A 26,022-nucleotide genomic window follows, 5' to 3' on the forward strand; every position below is an offset into this window, starting at 1 on the left:
AATTTTGCAATAGTATCTTAATGGACTTTATCCTTTTTATGATGACCTGGCCATATTTGAGAAAATTTAGAATTGCAATATTATTCTTGGATCAGTAACAGAACTGTATACAGCCATGCAGAGATAGGGGAAGAAATTAAGCCATGTGTAAGTTAAGGCATAAATATACATATGTGTGTGTATATATATATATATTTTTTGGCTGTGCCACATGGTTTCTGGGATCTTAGTTCCCTGAGCAGGAATTGAACCCAGGTCCTTGTACAGAGTCTTAAACACTGGACCACCAGGGATCCCAAATTTTTATAATCAGAACATAATATTGAAACCACATCACATGTATGGTAAGATTTATGGATCACATTTATATATAAGATTCTCTGTGGATCATCCCCAAAGGTACACATACCCTTACTTATTGCAGTGTTCTGACTTACTTCACTCTGTATACTAGGCACTAGGTTCTTCCACCTACTAGAACTAACTCAGATCTGCTCCTTTCCACGGCCGAGTGATGTGCCATTGTGCGCATGTACCGCTGCTGCTTTGTCCATCCCTCGGTCGATGGACATCCAGGCTGCTTCCATGTCCCTGCTCTTGTAAATAGTGCTGTGACAAACATTAGCGCACACATTTCTTTTAGAGCTGTGGTATTCTCAGGGTACATGCCCAGTACTGGGATTGCTGGGTCATGTGGTAGTTTTATTCCTAGTTTTTAAAGAAATATCCACATTTATTGTTCTCCGCAGTGGCTGTATCAATTTACAGTCCCACCAACAGTGCAAGAGAGCTCCCTTTTCTCCACATCTTCTCCAGCATTCATTGTTTGTAGATTCTTTTGATGACGGTCATTCTGACTGGTGTGAGGTGATACCTCATTGTAGTTTTGATTTGCATTTCTCTAAGCAGAGGAACCAGAGATCAAATCGCCAACATCCACTGGATCTTGGAAAGAGCAAGAGAGTTCCAGAAAAACATCTATTTCTGCTTTATTGACTATGCCAAAGCCTTTGACTGTGTGGATTACAATAAATTGTGGAAAATTCTGAAAGAGATGGGAATACCAGACCACCTGACCTGCCTCTTGAGAAATCTGTATGCAGGTCAGGAAGCAACAGTTAGAACCGGACATGGAACAACAGACTGGTTCCAAATAGGAAAAGGAGTACGTCAAGGCTGTGTATTGTCACCCTGCTGATTTAACTTATATGCAGAGTACATCATGAGAAACGCTGGACTGGAAGAAGCACAAGCTGGAATCAAGATTGCCAGGAGAAATATCAATCACCTCAGATATGCAGATGACACCACCCTTATGGCAGAAAGTGAAGAAAAACTAAAAAGCCTCTTGATGAAAGTGAAAGAGGAGAGTGAAAAAGTTGGCTTAAAGCTCAACATTCAGAAAACGAAGATCATGGCATCCGGTCCCATCACTTCATGGGAAATAGATGGGGAAACAGTGGAAACAGTGTCAGACTTTATTTTTGGGAGCTCCAAAATCACTGCAGATGGTGACTGCAGCCATGAAATTAAAAGATGCTTATTCCTTGGAAGGAAAGTTATGACCAACCTAGACAGCATATCCAAAAGCAGAGAAATTACTTTGCCAACAAAGGTCCATCTAGTCAAGGCTATGGTTTTTCCAGTAGTCATGTATGGATGTGAGAGTTGGACTGTGAAAAAAGCTGAGTGCTGAATAATTGATGCTTTTGAACTGTGGTGTTGGAGAAGACTCTTGAGAGTCCCTTGGACTGCAAGGAGACCCAGCCAGTCCAGTCTAAAGGAGATCAACCCTGGGTGTTCTTTGGAAGGACTGATGCTAAAGCTGAAACTCCAATACTTTGGCCACCTCATGAGAAGAGTTAACTCGTTGGAAAAGACTCTGATGCTGGGAGGGATTGGGGGCAGAAGGAGAAGGGGACAACACAGGATGAGATAGCTGGATGGCATTACCGACTAAGTAAGGACATGAGTTTGGGTGAACTCCAGGAGTTGGTGATGGACAGGGAGGCCTGGAGTGCTGCAATTCATGGGGTCACAAAGAGTCGGCCATGACTGAGTGACTGAAGTGAACTGAACTGAATAATAAGCAGTGTTGAGCATTTTTTGCGTGTGTTTATTAGCCATCTGTATGTCTTCTTTGGAGAAACGTCTGTGTTGCCCGTTTTTTGATTGGGTTGTTTGGTTTTTTTGTTATTGAGCTGAACCACTGTTTAATTGTAAAAGGTTTTGAACCAGAGGGCTGCAGTACTGACCGTGCTTGCCTACAACCTTTACCTTTCTTTCCCTGGCAGCAGGTATCTACACCAATTTACTCATGAAACTCAAGCAAGATGATGACGGTGAAGGCACACAGTTACTGGAATAGACCCTCCTGTCCTCTTACTATTTCATCAAAGACACGAGCCAGTTTAGGTTGGCTTCTATTTTCTACTTGTCATGTTCTTATTTTTAATTTTCATTAATTGTATGGTGAGCATTTTTATATATACATCCTCGTGGGTGGTGGTGGTGGTTTAGTCACTAAGTCGTGCCTGACTCTTGTGACCCTATGGACTGTAGCCTGCTAGGCTCCACTGTCCACAGGATTTCCCAGCAAGAATAGAGGAATGGGTTGCCATTTCCTTCTCCAGGGGATCTTGCCAACCCAGGGATCGAACCCGTGTCTCTTTCATTGCAGGCAGACTCTTTACTGCTGAGCCACTGGGGAAGCTGCATATGCATCCTTGTACACGTGTTCAATCCTTGCTGTAAACTTTGTTTCTTACAGTGGGATCAACGGGTCGAAACTTGTGTAAACTTTTAAAGCTGTAGATGCTTATGACTAGAATGGTTGGAACAATTTAAAACTTATCAGACAACTGTGCCAGTATCTACATTTATTTCAATTATGCAATCTAATAAATAAAAAAATTTTCTTTAACATCTGTGAATTATGAATAAGTAGACTATATAATTATGATTCAAATCTTTTGGTCCTTGTCAAACTTTGGGGAGTGGAAGGGATGCTATTATAGCTACACAAAGATAATGGACATAAACCAGGACTTACCTGGCAAAACTCAGCATATGGCCTTCCTACTAGTGAAGCATGATAACCCATGCAGCTGATTAGAAATTAAAGAGCTAGAATGTTGCCTCTGCCGCTCACCTTCATACTCCTCCCCTGATACCTCATCTCCCGAACTTTTTGTTTATAATTTTAATGATTTTTAGAAATATTATTCAGTGAAAAATGCGTGTGTTCTCTGGCTTCTTCATTGCTTAGTTTCGCTTGCTTCTGTACTTCCTGAAAGTGGAATCGCTCCGCTGTCCTCTTCTGCACTCTGCTTTCTCACACATCATGTTCTGGAGTTTTATCCGAGGCGTCTCTGTCACCGTACTTCGTTTTTCACTTGTTGTTCAGTGGCTCCGTCGTGTCCGACTCTTGGCGACCCCGTGAACTGCAGCGCGCCGGGCTTCTCTGTCCACCACTCTCTGCCCGAGTGTGCTCAAACTCAAGTCCCTTGAGTCAGTGATGCCTCCAACCACCTCATCTTCTGTCACCCCTTCTCCTCTTGCCCTCAAATTTTTCCAGCATTCCAATTTATTAATAGTTATATGATATTCAATTGTAAAATTCATCATGAATTATTTACCCACTCTCCTGTTGATGGATTTTGTAGTTCTTTCAAGATATTTTTTGCTATCACAAATTAGGCTCTGTGAATATTCTTTTCTATGTCTCTGAATGTACAGGTGTAAGAGTATATCTGGTTATATCTTCAGGAGTAGAATTGTTGAATCACATGGTAAATCTTCAACTTCACCAGAGAATAAAAATTGTCTTCAAAAATGTTATATCACATTTTTTTCACATTCTCAGCTTAACTTAAGCATTACCCAATATTTTCACCCATCCTCATTAAAGTATTAATCAACAAATAAAAAACGTGATACATTTAAAGTGTACAACTTGGTGTTCCGATGTATGTATACATTGTGAAATAACAGCCAAGCAATGAACATATCTGTCCCCTCAGTGTGTGTGGGCATGTGTATCGAGAACAATTAAGATTTACCCTCTAAACAAATTTTAAGTACAGAACTATGCATTGGATAACCAGACTTATTCATGTAACTTGTGCCCTTTTAAGTTCTTTTCTAAGCATTTACATCTACTCATTTCCTTTTAATTCTTATTTTACTTGCGGTCCACAAATCTGATACAAGATGTTTTCATTATTATTCAGTTCTAGCTGTTTTTAATTTTCATTGTAACTTATTCTTTGACTTATCAGTTACTTAGAAATGCATTTTTAAATTTCTAAACACGGAGAAGTAAGTGTATTTTTGGCCACTGTTACCTAATTCAGGTGCGCCATGGTAAGAAAGATAGGCTGTTTGGCACCTATTCCTTTGAAATTTTTGAGAATGGCTCCCTGGTTCAGATTTTTTTTGTAAATATTGTATGTATGGTTGAAAAGACAATTTTCTGTTTTTTTGGACCAGCCTTCTATTTAAGTGTGGTACATCAATATGTGATTAAAAATCTCCCCTATACTTAGTTTTTTACAAAGCCTCCCACAGTCTTGGCGGATTTGACGGTTTCTCCCGACTAGTGGTGAAGAATCTGCCTGCCAATGCAGGAGATGCAAGAGACGCAGGTTCCATCTCTGGGTTGGGAAGACACTCTGGAGTAGGAAATGGTAACCTGCTCCAGTATTATTGCCTGGAGAATCCCATGGACAGAGGAGCCTGGCGGCTACAGTCTGTGGGGCGGCAGAGAATCAGAAATAACCAAGCAGCAGCAGCAGCTTGACTAATGCTGTAGACGCGCGTGTGAGTCGCATGCACTGTGGCTGGCGCTAAGCTGCTGGGAGAGGACAGACGCTTCCTGGGCATGAGGGGACCACACTGGAGCAGGGACAGAGGCTGAGAATATCAGAGCTGCAGAGCTCTTTCTCTGTTTGCTGGCAGAGCAGGTTACCTCCCTACTGCAGGTGAGGTCCACAGCTGTGCTCTAGGCTGGAGGCTGGGCTGGCTCAATCTGTGTGAGCAAAGTAAAGTGACTCCTTTACTCAATAAAAGCTCTTGAGACCCTCTGATGTGTCAGGTGTGGGGCTCAGCGCTCTGGCCCCTGACCTCACAGGCTCCCGGTCTAGTGGGAGGCGTCCCAACACCTGTGAAAGAGCAGCCTCAGGTTAAGAGCTGGGCATTTATTGTAGGCTCATGGGGTGGGGCAGCCCATTCTGGCCAGGATAGCACCAGACCACACTGAGACTCCAATCACTCCCAGGTCCACTGGCTAGATGATGTCAGGCTGTCTTTTCAGATTCCAGCTTTTGGGACCATTTTGAGATTCTGTATTTTCCACTCTTCTACTCAGGTGGGTAGCAGATGCTGCATTTTCTGCTCTTAGGAGGTTGTGGCTGGGTGAAAAAGAAGCTGCTGCTGCAGAAACTTCCCTTTGTGGGTTTAAATATGAATGCTTGAGCCCTGGAAGAGATCACGAGAGGTATTCTAGAGCAGAAGTTACACACTGCTGTGCGGTTTGACTTGCCACACGTGAGGGCTTCCCCAGTGGCTCAGCAGTAAAGAATTCACCTACAGTGTAGGAGATGCAGGAGACACGGGTTCCATCCCTGGGTCAGGAAAATCCCCTGGAGAAGAGAATGACTACCCACGCCAGTATCCTTCACAGGAAAATCCCATAGACAGAGGTGCCTGGAGGGCCACAGTCCATGGGTAACAGAGTCACAGACGACTGAAGCGGCTGAGCACGCACATTGTGTGTGAAGACATTTTAAAATTCAGTTCAGTTCAGTTGCTCAATCGTGTCCGACTCTTTGCGACCCCATGAATCGCAGCATGCCAGGTTGCCAAAAATTGCAAAGTCTGATGTCACATCAGCTTGGGACCTCTTTGTGTATCTGAAACCTTGGGCCCACCTGAAGCTCCCCTGGTGTGTTTTCTGCAGCCCACAGCCATTGTCCATAGCTCATTGTGTCTGCACGGGTATTTTCTTTCAGTTCGCTTAGGGGAAACTGAAATATCTCTTCTACAAATGTCTCCATTAAGTGGGATAAAGATTTTAAAAGTCCACTTGTTTCAGGAGAAGCAAGACAGACTATGTTTCCTGGTGCAAGTGAAGACTGAGCCAAAGTGTTTAAAGTGAAATAAAGTGTATCTGGGTAAAAGGATGAAACTTAAAGGCACCAAAATGCAGAAAACTACATTCCCCAGAAACATTCTACTCCATTCATGTGGAGGCTCAGAGGAGCGAGCACGGCTGTTCTGAAGGGGTCCTGTCAGTGGGTGTCAGCGGCTGCCAGTGCAACCTGATGGCCTCTGGCTGGACAGATGGATCTTGGCAGTGGGTGGTGCCCACCCATGGATGGCACAGTGTGGTGTGAGAGGCACAGACTGCCAGCCAAAGGCTTGGGCTCAACACCCAGCTGAGTGGACCCGGGGTACCACACACCTCAGTGATGACGTTCCCTCCTCCATCAAAGGAAGGCCAGTGCTAACACCTGACTCAGAGGGCTGGGATGGGGGTCAAATAAGCTCGCATTCTAAAAGTGCAAGTGCTCACTGAATTAGCTGCATTAGGGATTTGGCTGAGGGATCCCAAGGAAAAAAGTGTTCAGTTTCTGCCCGCTCATTTAAATGGAGCTCTACAACTGTCATGAAGTTGATTTATGTTTTTGCGAGTGACATGTGTTGCACACTGGAGTTGGTGCCTTGGTAGTTAAGAATGTGTCAGGGAGGAGTATGGAAACACGTGACCCCAAATTTGCGGGCTGCGTCTGTGTCAACAACCAAGGGTCTTCCGAGGTTGGACGCTTGACCTGGATCTGTGAACTTGCATGGGAAAAAATCCCATCTCTGTCCTCTAAGCTCTGATGGAAACTTAGCATTTCCTGCTAATGCACGTGCAGCCAGTAAGCCACAGTGCCGTTGCCACATAGGTGCTTTTATTACTAGTAGGAGCAGTGAATATGTCCATCCATATTTCAGTTGTTAGAGACATCTCTTAATATCACGGCATCAGGATCGTGGTAGTCATTTCACTTGATGCTACGCCTTGTTATTTACTGTGTGGGTAAGAAGCACATGCATTTCTGCATCACAAGTCTGTTTTCTAGGTATTTGGATACTTGTGTTTCAAAGTAACTGGTTTCTTTTAGAATCCTTGTGTGTGTGTGTGTGTGTGCGCGCTCGCGCGCGCGCGTATGTGCTAAATCACTCAGTCCTATCTGACTCTTTGTGATCCCATGGACTATAGCCCGCCGGGTTCCTCTGTCCATGGGATTCTCCAGGCAAGAATCCTGGAGTGGGTTGCCATTTTCTTCTCCAGGGGATCTCTCTGACCCAAGGATTGAACCCGCGTCTCTTTTGTCTCCTGCATTGGCAGGCAGGTTCTTTACCACTAGCGCCACCTGGGAAAGGATCCCTAAGTGCCTTATTTGGGGCACTTAAAAATGTTATTCTGGGAAGAAATCCACAGGCCTCTGGAACCTAAAGGAGTCTGTGGTCCTAAAACAGTGACTGGCCACGCTGTGGGCTTGGGGGTACTTTCTGTCCTTGCCTCAGGCTGGGGGGCTGGGGTTACTGCAGGAGTTGTACCTCCAGGCAGGCCAGCTTTGCCCACATCCCTCTCTGAGACTTACCAGCTGGGGTCTCTGGGGAAGAATCTGCACGCAGTCACACTTGTGTGGGGAATATCATAGGAGATAATACTGGGTAATGATCAGTACTGGTCCCCGGTGCCCCCCCACCCCTTACCCTAGATGCCCTCATTGCGGACCAGCTCCCTTTGGCTGCCTGCACTTGCTGGGATGGCAGGGCTGAGAGGCACTGAGCAGTGCTGGGCTGTGGCGGCAGCTTCCTTCCCCGTCTGTCACGTGGGACTGGGCTCCCGTTCCCCAGAGCTTTAGGTCACATAGCCCCCCTTTCTGCCCTTTAAGAAGCCCTGAGCAGAACGCCAACATGAGCTCTGTGGTCAGAATGCTGACAGTCCTCCTCCTCCTTGGTAAGTGGTGTGTGGAAAGGGGGCTCACGTTCCCCTTTCTTGGCTGGGGCAGGGGCGCTTCAGTGAGTCAGAAACTGGGGCTTGCTAGCCCACTGGGGCTCAGTCCCTCAAGAACGCATGTGTCCCTTTGGACAGATGGCTTTTCTCACTTTGATGGGACAGTGAGAAAAGCTTTTGGTCTGTTTCACTCCAGCTGCAGCTGACAAATGCTTCTGGGAGTGCAGAGGACAAGAAGTTTCCTGTGGCAGAAAAAGCTTTGGGGCTGCTGCTGCTAAGTCGCTTCAGTCGTGTCCGACTCTGTGCAACCCCATAGATGGCAGCCCACCAGGCTCCCCCGTCCCTGGGATTCTCCAGGCAAGAACACTGGAGTGGGTTGCCATTTCCTTCTCCAATGCATGAAAGTGAAAAGTGAAAGTGAAGTCGCTCAGTTGTGTCCGACTCTTAGCGACCCCATGGACTGCAGCCCACCAGGCTCCTCAGTCCATGGGATTTTCCAGGCAAGAGTACTGGAGTGGGGTTGGGACCTAGACAAATCTAGCTTTAAACTGTGGCTCCATTGCTGACAAAACAGAGCTCCTTAGAGTCTCAGTTTCTGAACCAATAAAAGGGAGAATAATAATGTTTACCTTCTAGGATTGTGTGAAAATTAAGTTAAATTTAATTAAGTCAAATGAAAATAATTATGTAAAATGGGAAAATATAGATATGTAGATGCTTTTCTATTGTTAATGGTGAATCAGTCTTATTATGCAATAAAGCATGCTCTTATTTACTCAGAGGTATTTGTTTTCTAAAGTCGGTTTTAATCCTGTGATCAAAAGAGGAAAGAAGGGAGAGAGGCAGAGACTAATAGAAAAAGAGGGAGATGATATAGAGGGAGAAAAATCAGGCCAGAGAAACAGACAGGAAAAACCCAAAAGAGATAGTGATCAAGACAGGGTGATGGTTAGAAAAGTGCATAGATAACAGAAAAGGTAAGAGTCTTGAGACTTTTTGCAAAATCCTCTTTAACGTCAACTGTTATTTCTTAAAAAGGCAATGGATGTCTGTCATCTACCCAAAGAAGCTCTTTGCCAAAACTTGCACTGAGTCAAGACTCAGAGGCAAGCAATCTGTCTCGATTTAACGTTCTGTCTCTCGAGTAACAGCCTATATCCTGGACACGGGCAAAATCATTCTCATGGGCAGGACTTTGTCTAAAGCCTGCACTGAGCCCAGGAGAGAATAAAGTCCTTGGCCTCCAGGAGTGAGCACGTCAGACAGATGGCAGCCTCGGCCTCTGCCGGTTTACACATGGGAATGGCACGAGAAACAAGTGGTGGTGGTAGTGAAAGGATGGTGAAAGCCAGGCAGCCAGGACTAAGGGTGTGCAGGGCAGACCGTGCGAGGTGTGCCTGGCTAAAGTGACAGAAGGCAGTGCAAGTTTTCACCCTTGTTTCTGCTTTTGACTTATGTAGATACGCAAGCCTGGGAGGAAAAAGTTAAATTTAAGGAGCCTCTTGAAAAAAAGGTGCAAATCATACGAACAGGCAATTCACCGAAGAATGACAAATAGAAATAAACTTTTAAAATGCTCACACTCACAAGTAACAGAAGAAATAATAATGTCAAACATTTTGGAGTGCATCTGATAAGCTGCATAGTCATATATATCCTGCTCAATACTTTACATTAGCTCATTCTGTCCCCGTGACAACTCTGAAATTCGGCCCCCTATTATCTGAGTTTTATGGATGAGGTTTGCATTGTGATACTTGGCCAAAGCATCACAACAATTTAGGGCTTTCAAACACCACTTGTAGAGAGAGCAGTGGTTAGCCTTGTGCGTCCAGCTCTAAACGCTCTGCATGTGAATCCTTGCTCTGCTCTTTACGAGCCCAGAGAGCATGCGTAGGATATTCCTCCTCACTCTGCTCAGGTTTCTAATCTGTAACTTGGGGATGAAGATAGTACCGACCCCACAGGTTGAAAGAATTCAATCTGTTATCATATTTAAAGCATGTAGCCAGTATCTAAGGTGAGGGGACCATTCGTTATTGAGTACCAGATTCTGTAATCACAATTTGGTAATTTGTAGCAAATGAATGGAGGAGCCTGCAGTCCATGGGGTCGCTAAGAGTGGGACACAACTGAGCGACTTCACTTTCACTTTTCAGTTTCATGCATTGGAGAAGGAAATGGCAACCCACTCCAGTGTTCTTGCCTGGAGAATCCCAGGGACGGGGGAGCCTGATGGGCTGTCGTCTATGGGGTTGCACAGAATCAGATACGACTGAAGCGACTTAGCAGCAGCAGCAAAATGTAAGCTGTTCACAGCCTTCTACCCCAAAATTCCACTTCCAGGAGCTCATCCTAATAACCTAATAGGGTAAAAGCTCCCTAAAATATTTAGCAGGATGCTATTCAGCATGGCTGATCACAGCGAAAACCAGAAACTAATGATTACCAGTCGGAATCCGGCTAAATCAATTATGCTCTAAAATTTTCGATGAATCCCGTAAGTTTTAATGAAAGACTTACCTTTCTCAGAACTGATCTGGGTAGAAGAGAAGAGACAAAGTCATAGTTACAGAGTTCTAGTTATGTCGTCATATTTTGCACATGTTTTCTTACCTTTCCAAAAATTGACAGGAAGGAAATATAGCAAGTGGTTAAAAGTATCCTTCAACTCTTTTTAGGAAATAGGATTATATGTCATCTTTCAGTTTCTGTGTTGGAAAATTTCATAATGTTTATATATATTCTTCATTCCAATAAGTACATTTCTATGAAGAGAAAAATAACTACCCACCTATTGAAAATTATAAGACAAACTGCACTTTCCCTTTATAGACTGGTGAAAGTGGCCTAAGGATTATCTAGTGTAACCCATGAACAGATGGCTTGTGAAGGCAGGTGACTGGGCTGGTCATCCAGGGTATATGTGAGAACTGTGGACGAGAAGGCTGTTAGGGACACAGCGAGGCAGAGTGGCATCTCCACCTTGCCACCTCGGTGCCATCTGGGCTTGCCTGGGGCCAGGGAAGAGAGACCAGATCCACTGTTTCCCACACATGGAGTAGTTGGAGAGCTTTTGAAAAACCAGTCCTCAAATATTTTGAAACTATTCTTAAAACTTAGATCAAGGTGACAAACATTCATGGACACAACACCCTAAATTAACACATTGCAAAGAAAGAAATTTTTTTAAGATATCCGTGTTTGAAAGGAGATGGGTAAATGAACACATCCATCAGAGAAGCAGGGCGTCAGAGATGCCGTTGAGCCCTTTGTCGCCCTTCCTGTCTCGTCTGCCTCCCTCTTGCCAGAGGAAGCAGCGCGCCTGCTTTGACTGTGCTTCCTTCCTGTGTTGTATTTTAGGTGTTAAAATGTTGACCTGAGTGCCCTCACCGCATGGTTAACATCTGTGTCATCTACCCATGCTGAGCCTGTGAATCAGGTGTCTTCACCTCAACTATCTCTATGAGTCTGTTGAAACACCACACAGTAATTTCGTTGTCCGCTCCAGTACTGACCCAATTCAGGTTGTTGCTAATGTTTCTCATGACAGCTGTCGGTGCGGTGAGCCTTCTGGGTCCTGTCTCCTAGGACCTGTGAGCAGTGTGCCCTGAGGAGGCACGCCTGGAAAGGACTTCCTGTCATTTCTATGCGTGATTCTCCTCTTACCGGAGTTGCTCTCCACCAGCGAGGTCTGGATTATCTATCCTTCTACTGATTCAATAAAACTTGATATTGTCACATTTCTAAATTTTTTTTGCCAGAGTTGTGAAATATTACCTACAAGGGTTTAGGTTATACGTTTCTGATTGCTAGTGTGAAGAACCATTTTCTATGTACTTATCAGACAGGTTTCTTTTTCTCTTCTTGCTAGTTTTACTTGGTTACTGGTTTTTTATGTAATTTTTTTCTGGATATTAAGTTTTTGTTTATGCCATGCATTGCAAATATTCTCTCTTATTATTGCTTTTCTTGTATTACTGCTTTTCTTTTATACTTGTGGTATTCTTTGCGGAAGTCTCTAGATGTGATACAGTCAAATTTATGTCTTTTCCTTTTTGTATGTTTTGTTTTTCTGTCTCGCCTAAGAAACCTTTTTTTTAAACTTTAAAAGTGGTTGAATGTTTCATGATTAGGTCTTTAATTTATCTGGAATTTCTTTTTGTGTAAGGGCTAATTTTAGTTTTTTTCTTCATGGAATATTAATTGCCCTATCATCTATTTAATCATCTTTCTTTTTTCTCCTACTTTTCAATACTTCTGTCCTCATCTAATACGTGTCTGAGCTCTTCATGAGCAGCATCATTACACCCACTTCGCAGATGAGGAAACTGAGAAATAGAGCATGATTGCTAGTTTACCAGAGGGCAAGGGAAGCGAGGACGCTGGGGTTCACGCGGGAGTGTTTCGATGCCCAAAGACTATGTTTTTGGCCCATCAGTCAAGAATAGAAAATGGATCATCAGGCAAAAACCAACAAGACTTTTCAAACTATCCTTTCAATTTTTTATTTAAAAAATAATATCAAACCTAAGAAGAGTTGCAGGAATAAGACTAGTACAAAAAGAGTTGTACGATTTGCTGATTTCTTTAACAAATTACCTCGCTTGCTTTACCAGACGCCCTCTCTCTTTCTCTCTGTAGGTAGGGAGAACGCATGATGAAGCAAACGTGGTTATGTGTAGATCTGCATTTATAATCTCTAGTGATCTTTATGTAGATAATAGCTATGTTTTTATGAAACAGAAAATATCTATTACATATAGTAGATATATTTATACATATACATATATATGTACAGAAAGAGATGCATTTTTTTCCTGAGCCACTTGAGATTAACTTGTATACATCACTTTAAAAAAACCCTAAATACATTAATGTGTATTTTTTAAAACTGAAAATATGGTTCAGTGGTAAAGAATCCTCCTGCCAATGCAGGAGATGAAGGAGATGAGGGTTCAATCTCTGGGTCAGGAAGATCCCCTGGAGTATGAAATGGCAACTCACTCTTATATACTTGCCTGAAAAATTCCATAGACAGAGGAGCCTCGTGGGCTACAATAGTCCATGGGGTCGCAGAGAGTCAGACACACACACTGAGCAACTGAGCATGCACAATCTCTCACAGAACTACAGTCACAGGACGGTTATCAATTCAGGAAAGTTAGCACTGACAAAATTTTTCATGTAATCTATCATAGTCCAATATTTCAGGGGACCTCACAGTGATCTTTGCAGCTTTTGCTGTGTCTCAGGCAAGAAGTCAGTGGCGAGGATCTGGTGGTGTGTTTGGTCGCCACGTCTCTTTAACCTTCTTTAATCTGGAACATGTCCACAAATTTTGTTCACCATTTATGATACTGATGTTTGAGGGTTTCTGTCCCCTTTTTTTCATAGAACATGCCTCAATTGGGAATTTGTCTGATATCCCAATGATCAGATTCCAGGGATCCATTCCCCATCAGAAAACTCTGTAACTAATCTTGTGTCCTTAGAGTTTCACATTGGGAAGTGTAGGACAGCTTCCTGAGAGAGGCTGATGTACTTTTGACATAATGATAAAAGACTTACAACCAGGTTTTGGATAATAGTTGTCACAATTCTAAATAAAATTTGCCACTTAACTACCAAACAATCAATATTTTAAAATTTTGTTAAAATATTGCCCTAAGAAGAGCTATTGAAAATATCCAGTGAAATTTCTAGGCATTTTATTAGAGGTTTGCACCTTCCTTTCTAGAAAGCTGCTGTATAAAATATTCCTGTAGACTCTAACTCCCATCCAAATGTCAGCCATCTGTCTTCGTTTTAATTCTGTTGGAAAGTACCTGCTGAAATCTATGTATTATTATAATCATGATAATAAAAGAAATACAATATCACTTTAATTATGTTCCAGTGCCTAAAACATTCTTCACTGGAGGAGGCAGAGTTATTGAAGAGAGCAGAAGCTATTCTCCCCCCTTAATTTATAATGAAAAGATGGCAAAGGCCGGGGTAGAGAATTAAATTCGTTTTTATCTTACAAGTCAAAGTCATCACTTTATGCCTTGGCTCTTACTCCCTGAGATCTTTGTAAAAATCTTTCCTGACAGCTTTTCCCCTGTTTCAGATTCTTGCCAAGACAATGCTTCAGAATCACATGGTGTGTGCATTCCAGTGAGAAAGACTTCCTGCTGTATTAGTTCTCTTTGACTATGTAACAAATGATCATAAATATAACAAAAGAAAACATGAGCTAGAGTCTTTCTCAAGTCAGCAGAGGGTAAAGGAAGGGGCTGAGACCCCAGGAAGGCAAGGAGAAATTTCCTGATACGGTAAGAATTCTCTTTGTGATTTTTATCCATTTTCTAATTTGACTGCTTTTTTTTTTTTAACTGTAGAATCTTAAGAGTTCTTAGTATATTTGGGGTTGGAGTTCTTTGTCAAATATGTGATCTGCAAGTACTTTCTCTCAGCTTGTCTCTTCATCCTCGTCACAGGGTCTTTTATAAAACAAAGCTAGTTAATTGTAACTGCCTAATTTACTGGTTTTTTTCCTTAATGTATCATGATTTTGATAGCTGAGTTTTCACCAAGCTCTAAATCTCAAAAATTTTATCTTACATTTTCTTTTAAAAGTTATATAGTTTTATATTTTATGTTTAAATCTATGATCCATTTTGAATTCGTTTGAGAATTTAAGTCAAGGTAATTTTTTCTTTTTCTTCCTTTCTGTCTTTCTTCTCTGCTCTTCTTTCTTTCCCCTCCCTCCCTGCCTCCCTCTCTCCCTCTTTTGGATACCCAGTTGCTCCAGCACCATTGGTTAACATAAAGGTTGTCCCTCTATTGAATTGATTTTGCTTGCTCCTCAAGAATCTGTTGGTCGTCCTTGTGTGAAATATTTCTGTGCTATCTTCTCTTTTCCGCTGATGTATGTGTCTGTTGCTCCGCCAGTGCCACGCAGTAAGTGTACACCTTCCAGAATGGGAGTGTGATCATTCCTACTTTACTCTTCCTTTTCAAAAAAATTTTTAGCAAGTATAGTTCCTTCACCTTTCTATGTAAATATCAGAATAATCTTATCTATATCAACCAAAATCTTTCTGGAATTTTGATAGAAATTACATTAAATCTATAGATCAATTTGAGGAGTCTGGCATCTTTATTATGTTGAGTTTTTCATGAAGTCAGTATGTATTACTGATTATTTAGGGTGCTTTTAACTTTCTCTCAGCATTATGGAATGTTTAACATATTAAACATTGTATATATATTACCAGACTTGCACCTGAGTGTTTTTGTGAGTGATTATAAATTGTACGGTATTTAAATTTCCTCTTTCTATGTGTAGCTGTTAGTATATAGAAGTATAATTGATTTGCGCATGTCCATCTTTTCTCCTGCCCCCTTGCTGAATTGACTTATTAGTTCTAGGATTTAATTTTTAGATCTTCCTACATAGACCATTGCCATTTCCTTCTCCAGAATATCATCTGCAGGGACAGTTAATTTTTTTCTGAAAAGTATGCCTTATATTTCCTTTTCTTGCTTTATTAGATTGGCAGGGACTTCTAGTAGTATGTTAACAGGCATATTCTCTATCTTAATGGAGAAATATCTCGTGTTTCACCATTAAGTATTCAATATAATATTAGCTGTAGGGATTGGGGTAGATATTCTTTATCAAGTTGAGGGAATTTTCCTCTCTTCTTAGTTTCTGAGAGTTTTTATCATGAATGGATGTAGAATTTTGTCAAATGCTTTTCCTGCATCACTTTATATAGTCAGGCAATTTTTTGTTCACTAGCTTGTAATTATGGTGGATTACATTGATAGATTTTTGAATATCGAACCAGTCTTGCATCTCTAAATAGACTCCATATGTTCATGATGTATAAATCTTTTATCTTTTTTTTTTTTTGATATAATGTATATGAAAAGTGGAAAGCACAGCAAATGTAGATTCTCTTAACAGCAGATGGTGGCATACGTGTTGGGATATGATCTTTTTTTTTTTTTTTAATTTTTCAGCACTTTATTTATTTATTTTTTATTTGATAAATTTAACGCCTTTTATTGCCATACCTCATTTTACTGTGCTTTGCTTTAGTGAGCTTTATAGATACATGTTTTTTTTTTTTTTCCTTGTTAATTTTCTGTTTAGTTGATCTATCCATAGGTGTGAGTGGGGTATTAAAGTCTCCCACTATTACTGTGTTATTGTTAATTTCTCCTTTCATACTTGTTAGGATTTGTCTTACATACTGCGGTGCTCCCATGTTGGGTGGATATATATTTATAATTGTTATATCTTCTTCTTGGATTGATCCTTTGATCATTATGTAGTGACCTTCTTTGTCTCTTTTCACAGCCTTTGTTTTAAAGTCTAATTTATCTGATACGAGTATTGTCACTCCTGCTTTCTTTTGGTCCCAATTTGCATGGAAAATCTTTTTCCAGCCCTTCACTTTCAGTCTGTATGTGTCCCCTGTTTTGAGGTGGGTCTCTTGTAGACAACATATGTAAGGGTCTTGTTTTTGTATCCATTCAGCCAGTCTTTGTCTTTTGGTTGGGGCATTCAACCCATTTACGTTTAAGGTAATTACTAATAAGTATGATCCCGTTGCCATTTACTTTATTATTTTGGGTTCGAGTTTATACACCATTTTTGTGTTTCCTGTCTAGAGAATATCCTTTAGTATTTGTTGGAGAGCTGGTTTGGTGGTGCAGAATTCTCTCAGCTTTTGCTTGTCTGAAAAGCTTTTGATTTCTCCTTCATACTTGAATGAGATCCTTGCTGGGTACAATAATCTGGGCTGTAGGTTATTTTCTTTCATCATTTTAAGTATGTCTTGCCATTCCCTCCTGGCTTGAAGAGTTTCTATTGAAAGATCAGCTGTTATCCTTATGGGAATTCCCTTGTGTGTTATTTGTTGTTTTTCCCTTGCTGCTTTTAATATTTGTTCTTTGTGTTTGATCTTTGTTAATTTGATTAATATGTGTCTTGGGGTGTTTCTCCTTGGGTTTATCCTGTTTGGGACTCTCTGGGTTTCTTGGACTTGGGTGATTATTTCCTTCCCCATTTTAGGGAAGTTTTCAACTATTATCTCCTCAAGTATTTTCTCATGGTCTTTCTTTTTGTCTTCTTCTTCTGGAACCCCTATGATTCGAATGTTGTAACGTTTAATATTGTCCTGGAGGTCTCTGAGATTGTCCTCGTTTCTTTTAATTCGTTTTTCTTTTATCCTCTCTGATTCATTTATTTCTACCATTCTATCTTCTAATTCACTAATCCTATCTTCTGCCTCTGTTATTCTACTATTTGTTGGCTCCAGAGTGTTTTTAATTTCATTTATTGCATTATTCATTATATATTGACTCTTTTTTATTTCTTCTAGGTCCTTGTTAAACCTTTCTTGCATCTTCTCAATCCTTGTCTCCAGGCTATTTATCTGTGATTCCATTTTAATTTCAAGATTTTGGATCAATTTCACTATCATTATTTGGAATTCTTTATCAGGTAGATTCCCTATCTCTTCCTCTTTTGTTTGGTTTGGTGGGCATTTATCCTGTTCCTTTATCTGCTGGGTATTCCTCTGTCTCTTCATCTTGTTTAAATTGCTGAGTTTGGGAGTCCTTTCTGTATTCTGGCAGTTTGTGGAGTTCTCTTTATTGTGGCGTTTCCTCGCTGTGTGTGGGTATGTAGAGGTGGCTTGTCAAGGTTTCCTGGTTAGGGAAGCTTGTGTCGGTGTTCTGGTGGGTGGAGCTGTATTTCTTCTCTTTGTTCAGTCGCGCTATGGGGAGGGAGGGAGGGATGCTGCAAACAAATGACACTGGCGTGCGCTCGCAGTGCCTCAGCCACACTGGGTCTGCCCCCGCTCACGGCGCGTGTAGCCTCCCTGCCCACACTGCTCAGGCTCTAGGTTGTTCCGCCGGGAACAATCCGAGGCTGGCCCTGGGTTGCATGCACCTCCCAGGTCCAAGCCGCTCAGGTTCAGGCACTCAGGTAGTCCTCAGAGGCGCAGACTCAGTTGGGGCTGCGTTTTGTGCTCTTCCCAGGTCCGAGCAGCTCAGGTGATGAGGTGTTTGGCGAGCACCAATGCTGCGACTTATCGCCTCCCCGCCACTTGGTTATCTGGGTGTAAAACCGGCGCACCTTCTCAGGCAGATGTTGACCGTCCAGACCCCCAATAAGTTTTAGTTAGCAAAGAAGCCAGTTTTATAGATAATGTCTCTCTGGGGCTGCGATTGCCCCCTTCCGGCTCTGGCTGCCTGTCACCGGAGGGGGAAGGTCTGCAGCCGGCTACCTCTGTTCAGTCCTTTGTTCCGTGTGCGGGCCTGGCAGTGTCTTAGGTTGGGGCTGGCTTTTCGCGTGGTAGATATCCCGCAGTCTGGTTTGCTAGCCCAGATTATTTCGCTCAGATAGTGCTCAGGGTATTCAGGCCAGATCCTTACTCTCAGCGATGCAGCCCGCGCCGCGCCTCCCTGCCCAGCCCCCGCTTGCTAATGGCGTGTGCAGGCGTCTGCGCTGCTTCTCCGCTGGAGGAGTTACCGTAGGGCTCGCAATCTGCGAGTTTTAATTGTTTATTTATTTTTTCTCCCTGTTATGTTGTCCTCTGTGCTTCCAAAGCTCGGCACGGATTCGGTAGTGAGAAGGGTTCCTGGTGTTTGGAAACTTCTCTCTTTTTAAGACTCCCTTCCCGGGACGGAACTCCGTCCCTCCCTCTTTTGTCTCTTTTATTGTCTTTAATATTTTTTCCTACCTCCTTTCGAGGAGTTGGACTGCTTTTCTGGGTGCCTGATGTCCTCTGCCGGCATTCAGAAGTTGTTTTGTGGAATTTACTCGACGTTTAAATGCTCTTTTGATGAATTTGTGGGGGAGAAAGTGTTTTCCCCGTCCTACTCCTCCGCCATCTTGGCACCTTCCCCTAATTCTTTTATCTTGTTGAATTCTATTTGATAATATTTTGAATCTATATTCATGAGGGATACTGATTTGAAGTTTTCTTTTTTTTTTTTATATTTAATTTTGTCTGGTTTTAATGTCATAGTAATGCTGGCTTCATAAAATCAATTAGGAAGTGTTTCCTTTCCATTTCTGGACGGAACTGTGCAGAATTGATGTGAATATTTTCTTCAAACATTTGCTGGAATTCTCTCATGAAATTGGTCTTGCATATTTCTGGGAATTTGTAGATTATGAATTTACTTTCCTTAATAGGTACAAAGCTATTCATCCTATTTCATTTGGTTGAGTTGTGATATTTGTACTTTTTGAGGATTTGGTTCATTTTATCCAAGTCATCAGGATTTTACGTGTAGAGTGTTTCATGGTATTCTCTTATTAACCTTCTGAGGTCTGAAAGATCTATATGACTCTGTTTCATTTCTGCTCTTGGTAATTGGTATATTCTCTCTTTTTTCCTTTGTCAGTCTTGCTAGAGGTTTGTCAGTTTGATCGATCTTTTCAAAGAACCAGGGTTTTGTTTTGATGATCTTCTCTACTCTTTTGTTTCCAGTCTCTCAGACACACGTCCCTGACCCTAGAGATTCCTGAAGGGAAGGGCCCTGTGAGGTGAAGGCAGGAGGAGCGACCTCAGCAGAGTGTCTGTCCAGAGGAGTATTCCCCTGTTCCTTGCACCCTGGGTGGGAGCCACAGCCGAGAGGCTCAGAGCTGTTGCTGACCTGGCTAACACACTGATCAGCAGACTTCTTCACTTGCTCTCAAATTAAAGCATGCACGCTTCCTCTGTAAAGTCATGTAAGCATCTCTGTCACACCCAGACCCTCATTTATCCACCAGAATTGCTTGAACTGCTCCTTTTATTAAATTTGATTCCATTAAATAAGCGGCTAATGGTTCTCAGTAAGATGAACTGGGCTTGCGCTCTCCCTGTTGTCTGAATGAAGCAGATGAGCAGCTGGGGGAGTTTTTGCCTGGAACCTGACTGCACCCACCTCAGAGACCTGTGCAAATCTTTGGACCATGTCATCAAGGAGTTGATGTCCAGGTTTTGAGGTGAAGGACCTAGAACTGGACCCATGGGCTATACCAAGGGACTGGAACACATGGACATCAGGGCTATCTGTTATGTTAACCAAATAGTGATTTTCACCTGACTCTGCCAGCACACAAAAAGTACATGATTTCAGGCCCCAACCTGAAGGAGCTGACAGTCCATGGAGAGGGCAGTTGCAGTGTGTTAAGTGCTGAGATGAAAGAGCAGGAAGGGAACAGAGAGGAGACCTTGAACCAAGCTAGAGTATCCAGGAAGGCTTCCTGGAAGAGGAGTTTTCCTGAGAGCAATTTGATTATACCTCTGCCTGACTAAAATCCTTCAGCAGCTTCCTGCTGTTGCCAGGACTGACAAGCATTTATGTGGTCACTGGGCCTCCCTAGCCCATCATGTGGCCCATCCCAGGGCTCCTGCTCCCCAACTCCAAGAATATCCACCAAGTTCCTGTCCAGTCTCCTGTCCAGTCTCGTACTGCCTCTGTTGTGTGAGATATGTGCCAACCCCCGCCCCCTCCAACCCCAGGACCCCAGAGATGCTCTCTCCCAGTGCTGTTTCCATGCCTGTTTGGTATCTTGCTCCCTGCTACACTGTCACCTCGGTCAGGTCAGGGATCCAATCTTGCCAGCCACCGCTCAGCTCATGCCCAGCAGCTGCACTTGTTTGAGTTGGTCAGTGCATGAAGTAGAAGCTTGGCTTCCAGGAGCCACTCTGCAGGAACCGTGAGCAGGGACAGAGCTGGTTGGCCTGAGGGGACTGCGGGAAGGCAGTGTGGGCTGGAGAGGAGTGTGAGCTGCAGCCAGGGATGATGGAGGGGTTAGCTGGGGGAGGAAACAGGTCTTACCCTGAGGGCATTTTAGCAGCCCTGGAAGAAGAGCCACCCCACTGCCTCCCCGAGCAGTGTAGCAGGTAAGTTAGTAGTAAGGAGACCACCTAGGAGAGAGTACAGGCTGGATGTGTCTAGGGCCTCACCAGCAGGGTCTGTGCTGGTGTCTGAGGCCTCGTTACACACTCACACCAGCTTTCCCACTGTGCGTGGCCTGAGGTCAGGGTTTGGCCCAGGTGCCTTGTCTGTCACAGCTTGTACTGCAGAAGACGATGTAGGACCAACTGGCTTGAGGCTGTGTGGAGATAGCCCTGGGCAGCTAAGCTGATCCAGAGAAGGTTCTGGAGATGCTCAGAGAGGGCCCCTGAGGCGACCCTGGGGTACGAAGAACAGAGCCCCACCTTACAGAGCTGTAGGTGAGCCCTGTGAGCCCTTGTCCCTGAGCCACACATGACACATTAAGAACCTGTGCTCAGCCTGGAGCCACAGCCTGCAGTGTGCGCTGGCCTGAGACTCTGAGGAGCCTGGCTGGCTCGGGTTCAAATCCCAGGGCACTCTTCTCCAGCCATGTGACACAACATGGCATTCACCTCCTGGGACTTCCCTGTAAAAAGAGGACTGTGGTCCCCAAGAGAGACTCCTGCCCCTACTTGGCTTTAGAGCTCCCCCCCCACCCGCCCCCAAAATCACACACACATACAAATGCAATTTTTCTTTTTTTGGTTGTGTTCGAAAATCCTTGAAAGTTCCAGAACTGGGTCAGCACAGAGACGTAAGGGAGGGACCTGTCTGAGTGTGCTGGACAGTGGAGTGTGAGGGGACTGGGACCACAGCTTGGTGGGGAGCTGTGAACTACAGACTGAGGGCAGGCTGCTGCTTTTATTTCAGTGGTCGCGGGCGTTCCTATGTAGATCCAACTCCCGGGTAGCTCCACTTCCTCCCTCTACTTGGTGGCCAGTGTGGGACCATGTCTTCATGCTGCCCAAGAGTCCAATGGGAAGAGCAGGGTGTTGGTTGGTGTGAGGCCCTTGGGGGCGTCAGACTGAGCCAGGCTCCATCCTGAATCCTGGGGATCTGGTCTTTCCAGGAGGTCCAAGTCAAGCCTGATATCCCCCTGCTCTGTTCAGAAGACCTTGGCAGCCCTTGGGGCCATAGGCAGGGCTGAGCTTTCCTTTCCAGAAGGTGACCCCTGGACAGTGGACTGCGGGGCCATGCTGGAGGAAGTGGGCTGAGCCCTGTGTGTGGCTTGATCTCTAATCTTTAAACATTTAGATTTGTGGTGTGCCCTGGTTTCTGCAAATGTTAGAAGCAGCCTTTAAAAAGATAACTATGGTGGAAATGCCTGACACAGACCTTGGCACACAGTACGGCCCAATGATGGCCACAGACGGCTCGGAGTTGCCAAGCTCCCTGGACTTTCATTGACTGGGTGTGGCTGTTTCCTCTGCAGCTTCATGGCCCCTTCCCTGAGGGCTAAGCCAGCTGTCATCCCACAGCCCCGCCCCCTGGGCACATGCCCCCTTCCGCCAAGTCCCCGAGGACTCCAGAGCGAAGCTTCCCAGAGACTGAAGCGCATACTATGAATATTGCATGAATAATAATAACCCCACCACTTAGCGGTTATGCAACGCTTTCCTCTTCCACAATACTTTACCATCATTAATTAGTTATTCTGCACTGCTTCCAGCCTCCCCTGCTCTCTCTGCAAAGGCGGCCCTGAGATGGCTCCTGAAGACAGGCTTTCTCTGGTCTGAAGCCCCTGTGTTGAGTGGGTGGGCCGTCCCCCACCTGGGACCCCGCAGTCTCTCAGAGGCAACAGCAGGGACCTGAGACCTTGAGGGGGAGGGCCTTCTTTCTGATCCGAGTGCCTCTCCAGAGCCCCTCCTGATATGTTCTGTCCCCGCCTGTCCTGCAGCCCTCTGGAAAGCTGAGGCCGTGTCAAGCAGTGGCCAAGTGCCCGTGGAGGATGGTTCCTGCCCACACTTCAGTCTACACCACCCACCTGTGAGGGGATCCTTGCAGTCACAGTCCTTGTGTGGCCAGGCAGGCTTCCTGTGGTCAGCCCCACTGCACAGGGCCCACTGAGCTGGGAGCCATGAGGGGCCCATGGCCACTGGCTGAGCAGAGGCAGAAAGGGGACACAGATGTTCTGGTTCCAAGCATCACACCTTCCCATCCACCATGGAGGCATAGGTAGGTTTCATGTCCCCTCTCAGAGACATTCAAAGACGGAGCAATCCCAACCACTGGTGAGTGTAGAATTGACTGGGTGTTCCAACTAGGGGTCTTCTGACCCAGGCTTTCCTGCACATCACTGCCCACCCCACCAGGACAGCCTCAAGCTCCTCCCAGCTTCCAAGCACCTCTGACCCCCTTGAGGATTCAGCAGGTCTTCTGCTGGGTGTGATAGCATTTATGCATCGCCAGTCCTCACTGAGCGTGGCTGGAACTCCCTGTGGCCTCCTACCCCTTCGGGAGCACTCTGAGGGCCTGGAGCACCCTTGCTTCCACCTTGGGCCAGAGCCGGCTCCCTGCCTCCAGCCCCTCCATTAGCCTGGAAAGGTATTGATCAGTTGGCTTCTGCAGCTGAGTGTTTTAATCCCAGTGTGTGAATCTTTAAGAATTAATTAGCAAAGATTGCTCAGGAAAAACAAAGTGGGCACAAGTTTTGATACCGTCTGGTCACCCACCATTAATGTTTTCCTCTTAATTATGAGGCTATTTCTGGAAGCTGGAGGCATTTCCCCTCATGTTCTATTGCCTCAGATGGGCTCCTCCATCCTTCTGGTGGCCTTCTGTGGCCTCCTGCTTCCGGGTCCTGCCCAGCTGCCTGTCCCATCCGCGTCCTCTGGGAAGCACTCAGAGCCTCAGTTTGCCCAGGCCCCTTGCGGCTCTGACCCACGGAGCCACTTTCTGATTCCCAAGGCCTCATCCTGCTTTTCCTTTTGTTTTTGAACGTGCTCACTTCTGGGGCCTTCACGGATGCCCCAGGCTGGCTCAGGTCCCCTTACTCCTCCTGGATGCTAACAGCTGTATGCTTCTCTGCGTTGGGAAGAACCCTCTGCATGGAATTCCTTACTCACTGCCCATCTCCCAGGAGTCAGGGGCCACTGCAGTCCAGGGCTGGGAGGTCCTGACCTGGGTTTGGGAGCGAAAGGTCTGTCTGGTTCAGTGTGCTCTTGCCCTGAATGGGGATCCCTGGAAACGAAGGAGGCGTGCCCAGTCTCCATGGCCCATCGTGGAACCATCTTTGCTTTGTTCTAGATCCTCTGCATGCCTTCTGTTTTCCATCTCTCAAACCTGTGCAGCTTTGCAGGTTTGAGTTCCACCCAAAGTCTAGGTGCTTTCACGGGAAGAAAGGAATGCCCACAGCTATGGGATAGGAATGACAATGCCCTGTTTACTTGAAGTTTGGCAGCTGCGGCCTCTTTACTGAGACGGGAAAAGGGTATTGAAGAAGAGCAATTTCAAGGTGGTTTCTAGGTTTGTGAGCCAGGAGCCCAAGGTTAAGTCACAGAATGTCAGAGGAAGGCCGTAGATCCCAGCGCAATGCCAGCAGCCACTGGGAACAGGGGCCGCTGCATAACCCAGACCAACTCACAGTTCTCTGGCATCCTGCTCAGGAGAGGACTAGAGCCTCCATCCTGTTAGGGTTTCACATGTCTAATTTCTAGCATTTAACAGCCCCGGGGAGGGGCAAAAGGGCCAGGGCCATTGACCTGGATCTTTCTGAGAAGAAGACCCATCTGTGAGCTCTGAGGAGGGACGGGATTGCCAGCGCCCACAGTCCCCAAACCAGCCCAATTAGACAAATGTGCCCTGAATCCTACTGGGACCCCAGGGTCAGCTTCCATTGCAGGAAGGTTTGGGACAGATGGATGAAAGAAAGCTGTCTGAGTGAGTCCATTCTATGTGTCAGGGCCCATGTTCAGGTGAGAAGAGTGAGGTCCAGGCTCTTTTCATGATGTGAAGCATACTGAGAGCATCCCCACTCGCTCCGCACGTCCACTCCCTTTCTAATCCTCCCTCCTCGTGGGATCTGGCTGTGTGGTGCTTGGACTAGGGCCTCAGGTGTGTCCACAGCAACAGCAGCCACGTGTCCCATCTGTGTTCACACACGGCCCACAGGTGTTCCTGGCCTCAGAGTCACAGGAGCAATGCTGTTACATGATCTACTGCTCTGTGGCTGAACTTCACTTCCTCCTGAGCCCTTATTATATCACTTAGTGCTGTAAACTTGATCTTATCACACAAGCCACTTCTGGTTTAACAGTAATTTCAGGGAATCTTTCCTGTCAGTTCAAGATTCTCCCCTTTTACCTTCTTCTTGCACCTCCCTGGAGGAGAAACTAAGCTCCGAGGAGTCTCACATATCATCCTGGGCCTGGGGAGGAACTGGGGCTAGGAAGTGTGTCCTTCGTGCCCTAGAACATTCTGCAGGACAGTACAGACAGGGCAGGGGCAGATATTGATAAGGTTGCAGGGGGATCCTGAGCCAGCAGAGAGCAGGGAACTTCCAGAGGAGGTGGCTTTGTGCTATGTCTTGGAGGATAAGTAAGAGCTTCCCATGGAGACGAGGAAGGTATTGCATCAGACGGCGGATGTGCAAAGGCCCAGAGGCACGAGGCTTTGCTTAGTTGGTGGGTCATAGTTGGGTTTATCTGAGGCTGTGCCGTGAGCTCCTGGTTCACAGCCAGCACTCTCTGCTGTGTGAAGGACCTGCCACCTAAGTCATCAGGACGCTTGCAGGTGACACTTACTTAGCTCGGGTTAGACTATAAGATAAAAGAGGTGTTTCCTTACTGAGCTGGCTGAGAAGTCAAGAAGAGGTGCTTCAGGCACAGCTGGATTCAGGGGCTCAAAACCTGTCTTAGGTTTGGTCTTAGCCTGACCTTCCTGGTGGCTCAGTCAGTAAGAGTCTGCCTGCAATGCAGGAGACCAGAGTTCAGTCCCTGGGTTGGGAAGATCCCCTGGAGAAGGAAATGGAAGCCCCCTGTGCCTGGGAAATCCCATGGACAGAAGACCCTGGGGGGCTGTACAGTCCATGGCGTCGCAAGAGTCGAACACAACTTAATGACTAAACCTAAACTTGCTGCTGCTGCTGCTGCTGAGTCGCTGCAGTCGCGTCCGACTCTGTGCGACCCCGTGGACTGCAGCCCATCAGGCTCCCCATCCCTGGGATTCTCCAG

General features: G+C 45.1%; 1 protein-coding gene across 7 annotated transcripts in view; it reads left to right on the forward strand.

The window, feature by feature from the left end:
• The first annotated feature begins 7,790 nt into the window (after nt 1-7,790).
• Nucleotides 7,791-26,022, forward strand: part of TMEM273 (transmembrane protein 273) — a 33,412-nt gene continuing 15,180 nt past the window's right edge. For 4 of the 7 annotated variants that reach the window (XR_015156685.1, XR_015156683.1, XM_086381606.1 and 1 more), the window contains exon 1: nt 7,791-8,014. Coding sequence is in view for 4 of the 7 variants with exons in the window: in XM_086381606.1 (XP_086237732.1) it covers nt 7,972-8,014 (43 nt within the window). In the remaining 3 variants the exon portion in view is untranslated. The remainder of the gene's footprint in view (nt 8,015-26,022) is intronic. The other 3 variants (XR_015156684.1, XM_086381608.1, XM_086381609.1) reach the window with 2 other exon arrangements.

This window comes from Bos grunniens, chromosome 28 (assembly GCF_055505025.1).
Source record: "Bos grunniens cultivar Pamir isolate PY7600 chromosome 28, Bosgru_T2T1.0, whole genome shotgun sequence".
NCBI classification, from domain to species: domain Eukaryota; kingdom Metazoa; phylum Chordata; class Mammalia; order Artiodactyla; family Bovidae; genus Bos; species Bos grunniens.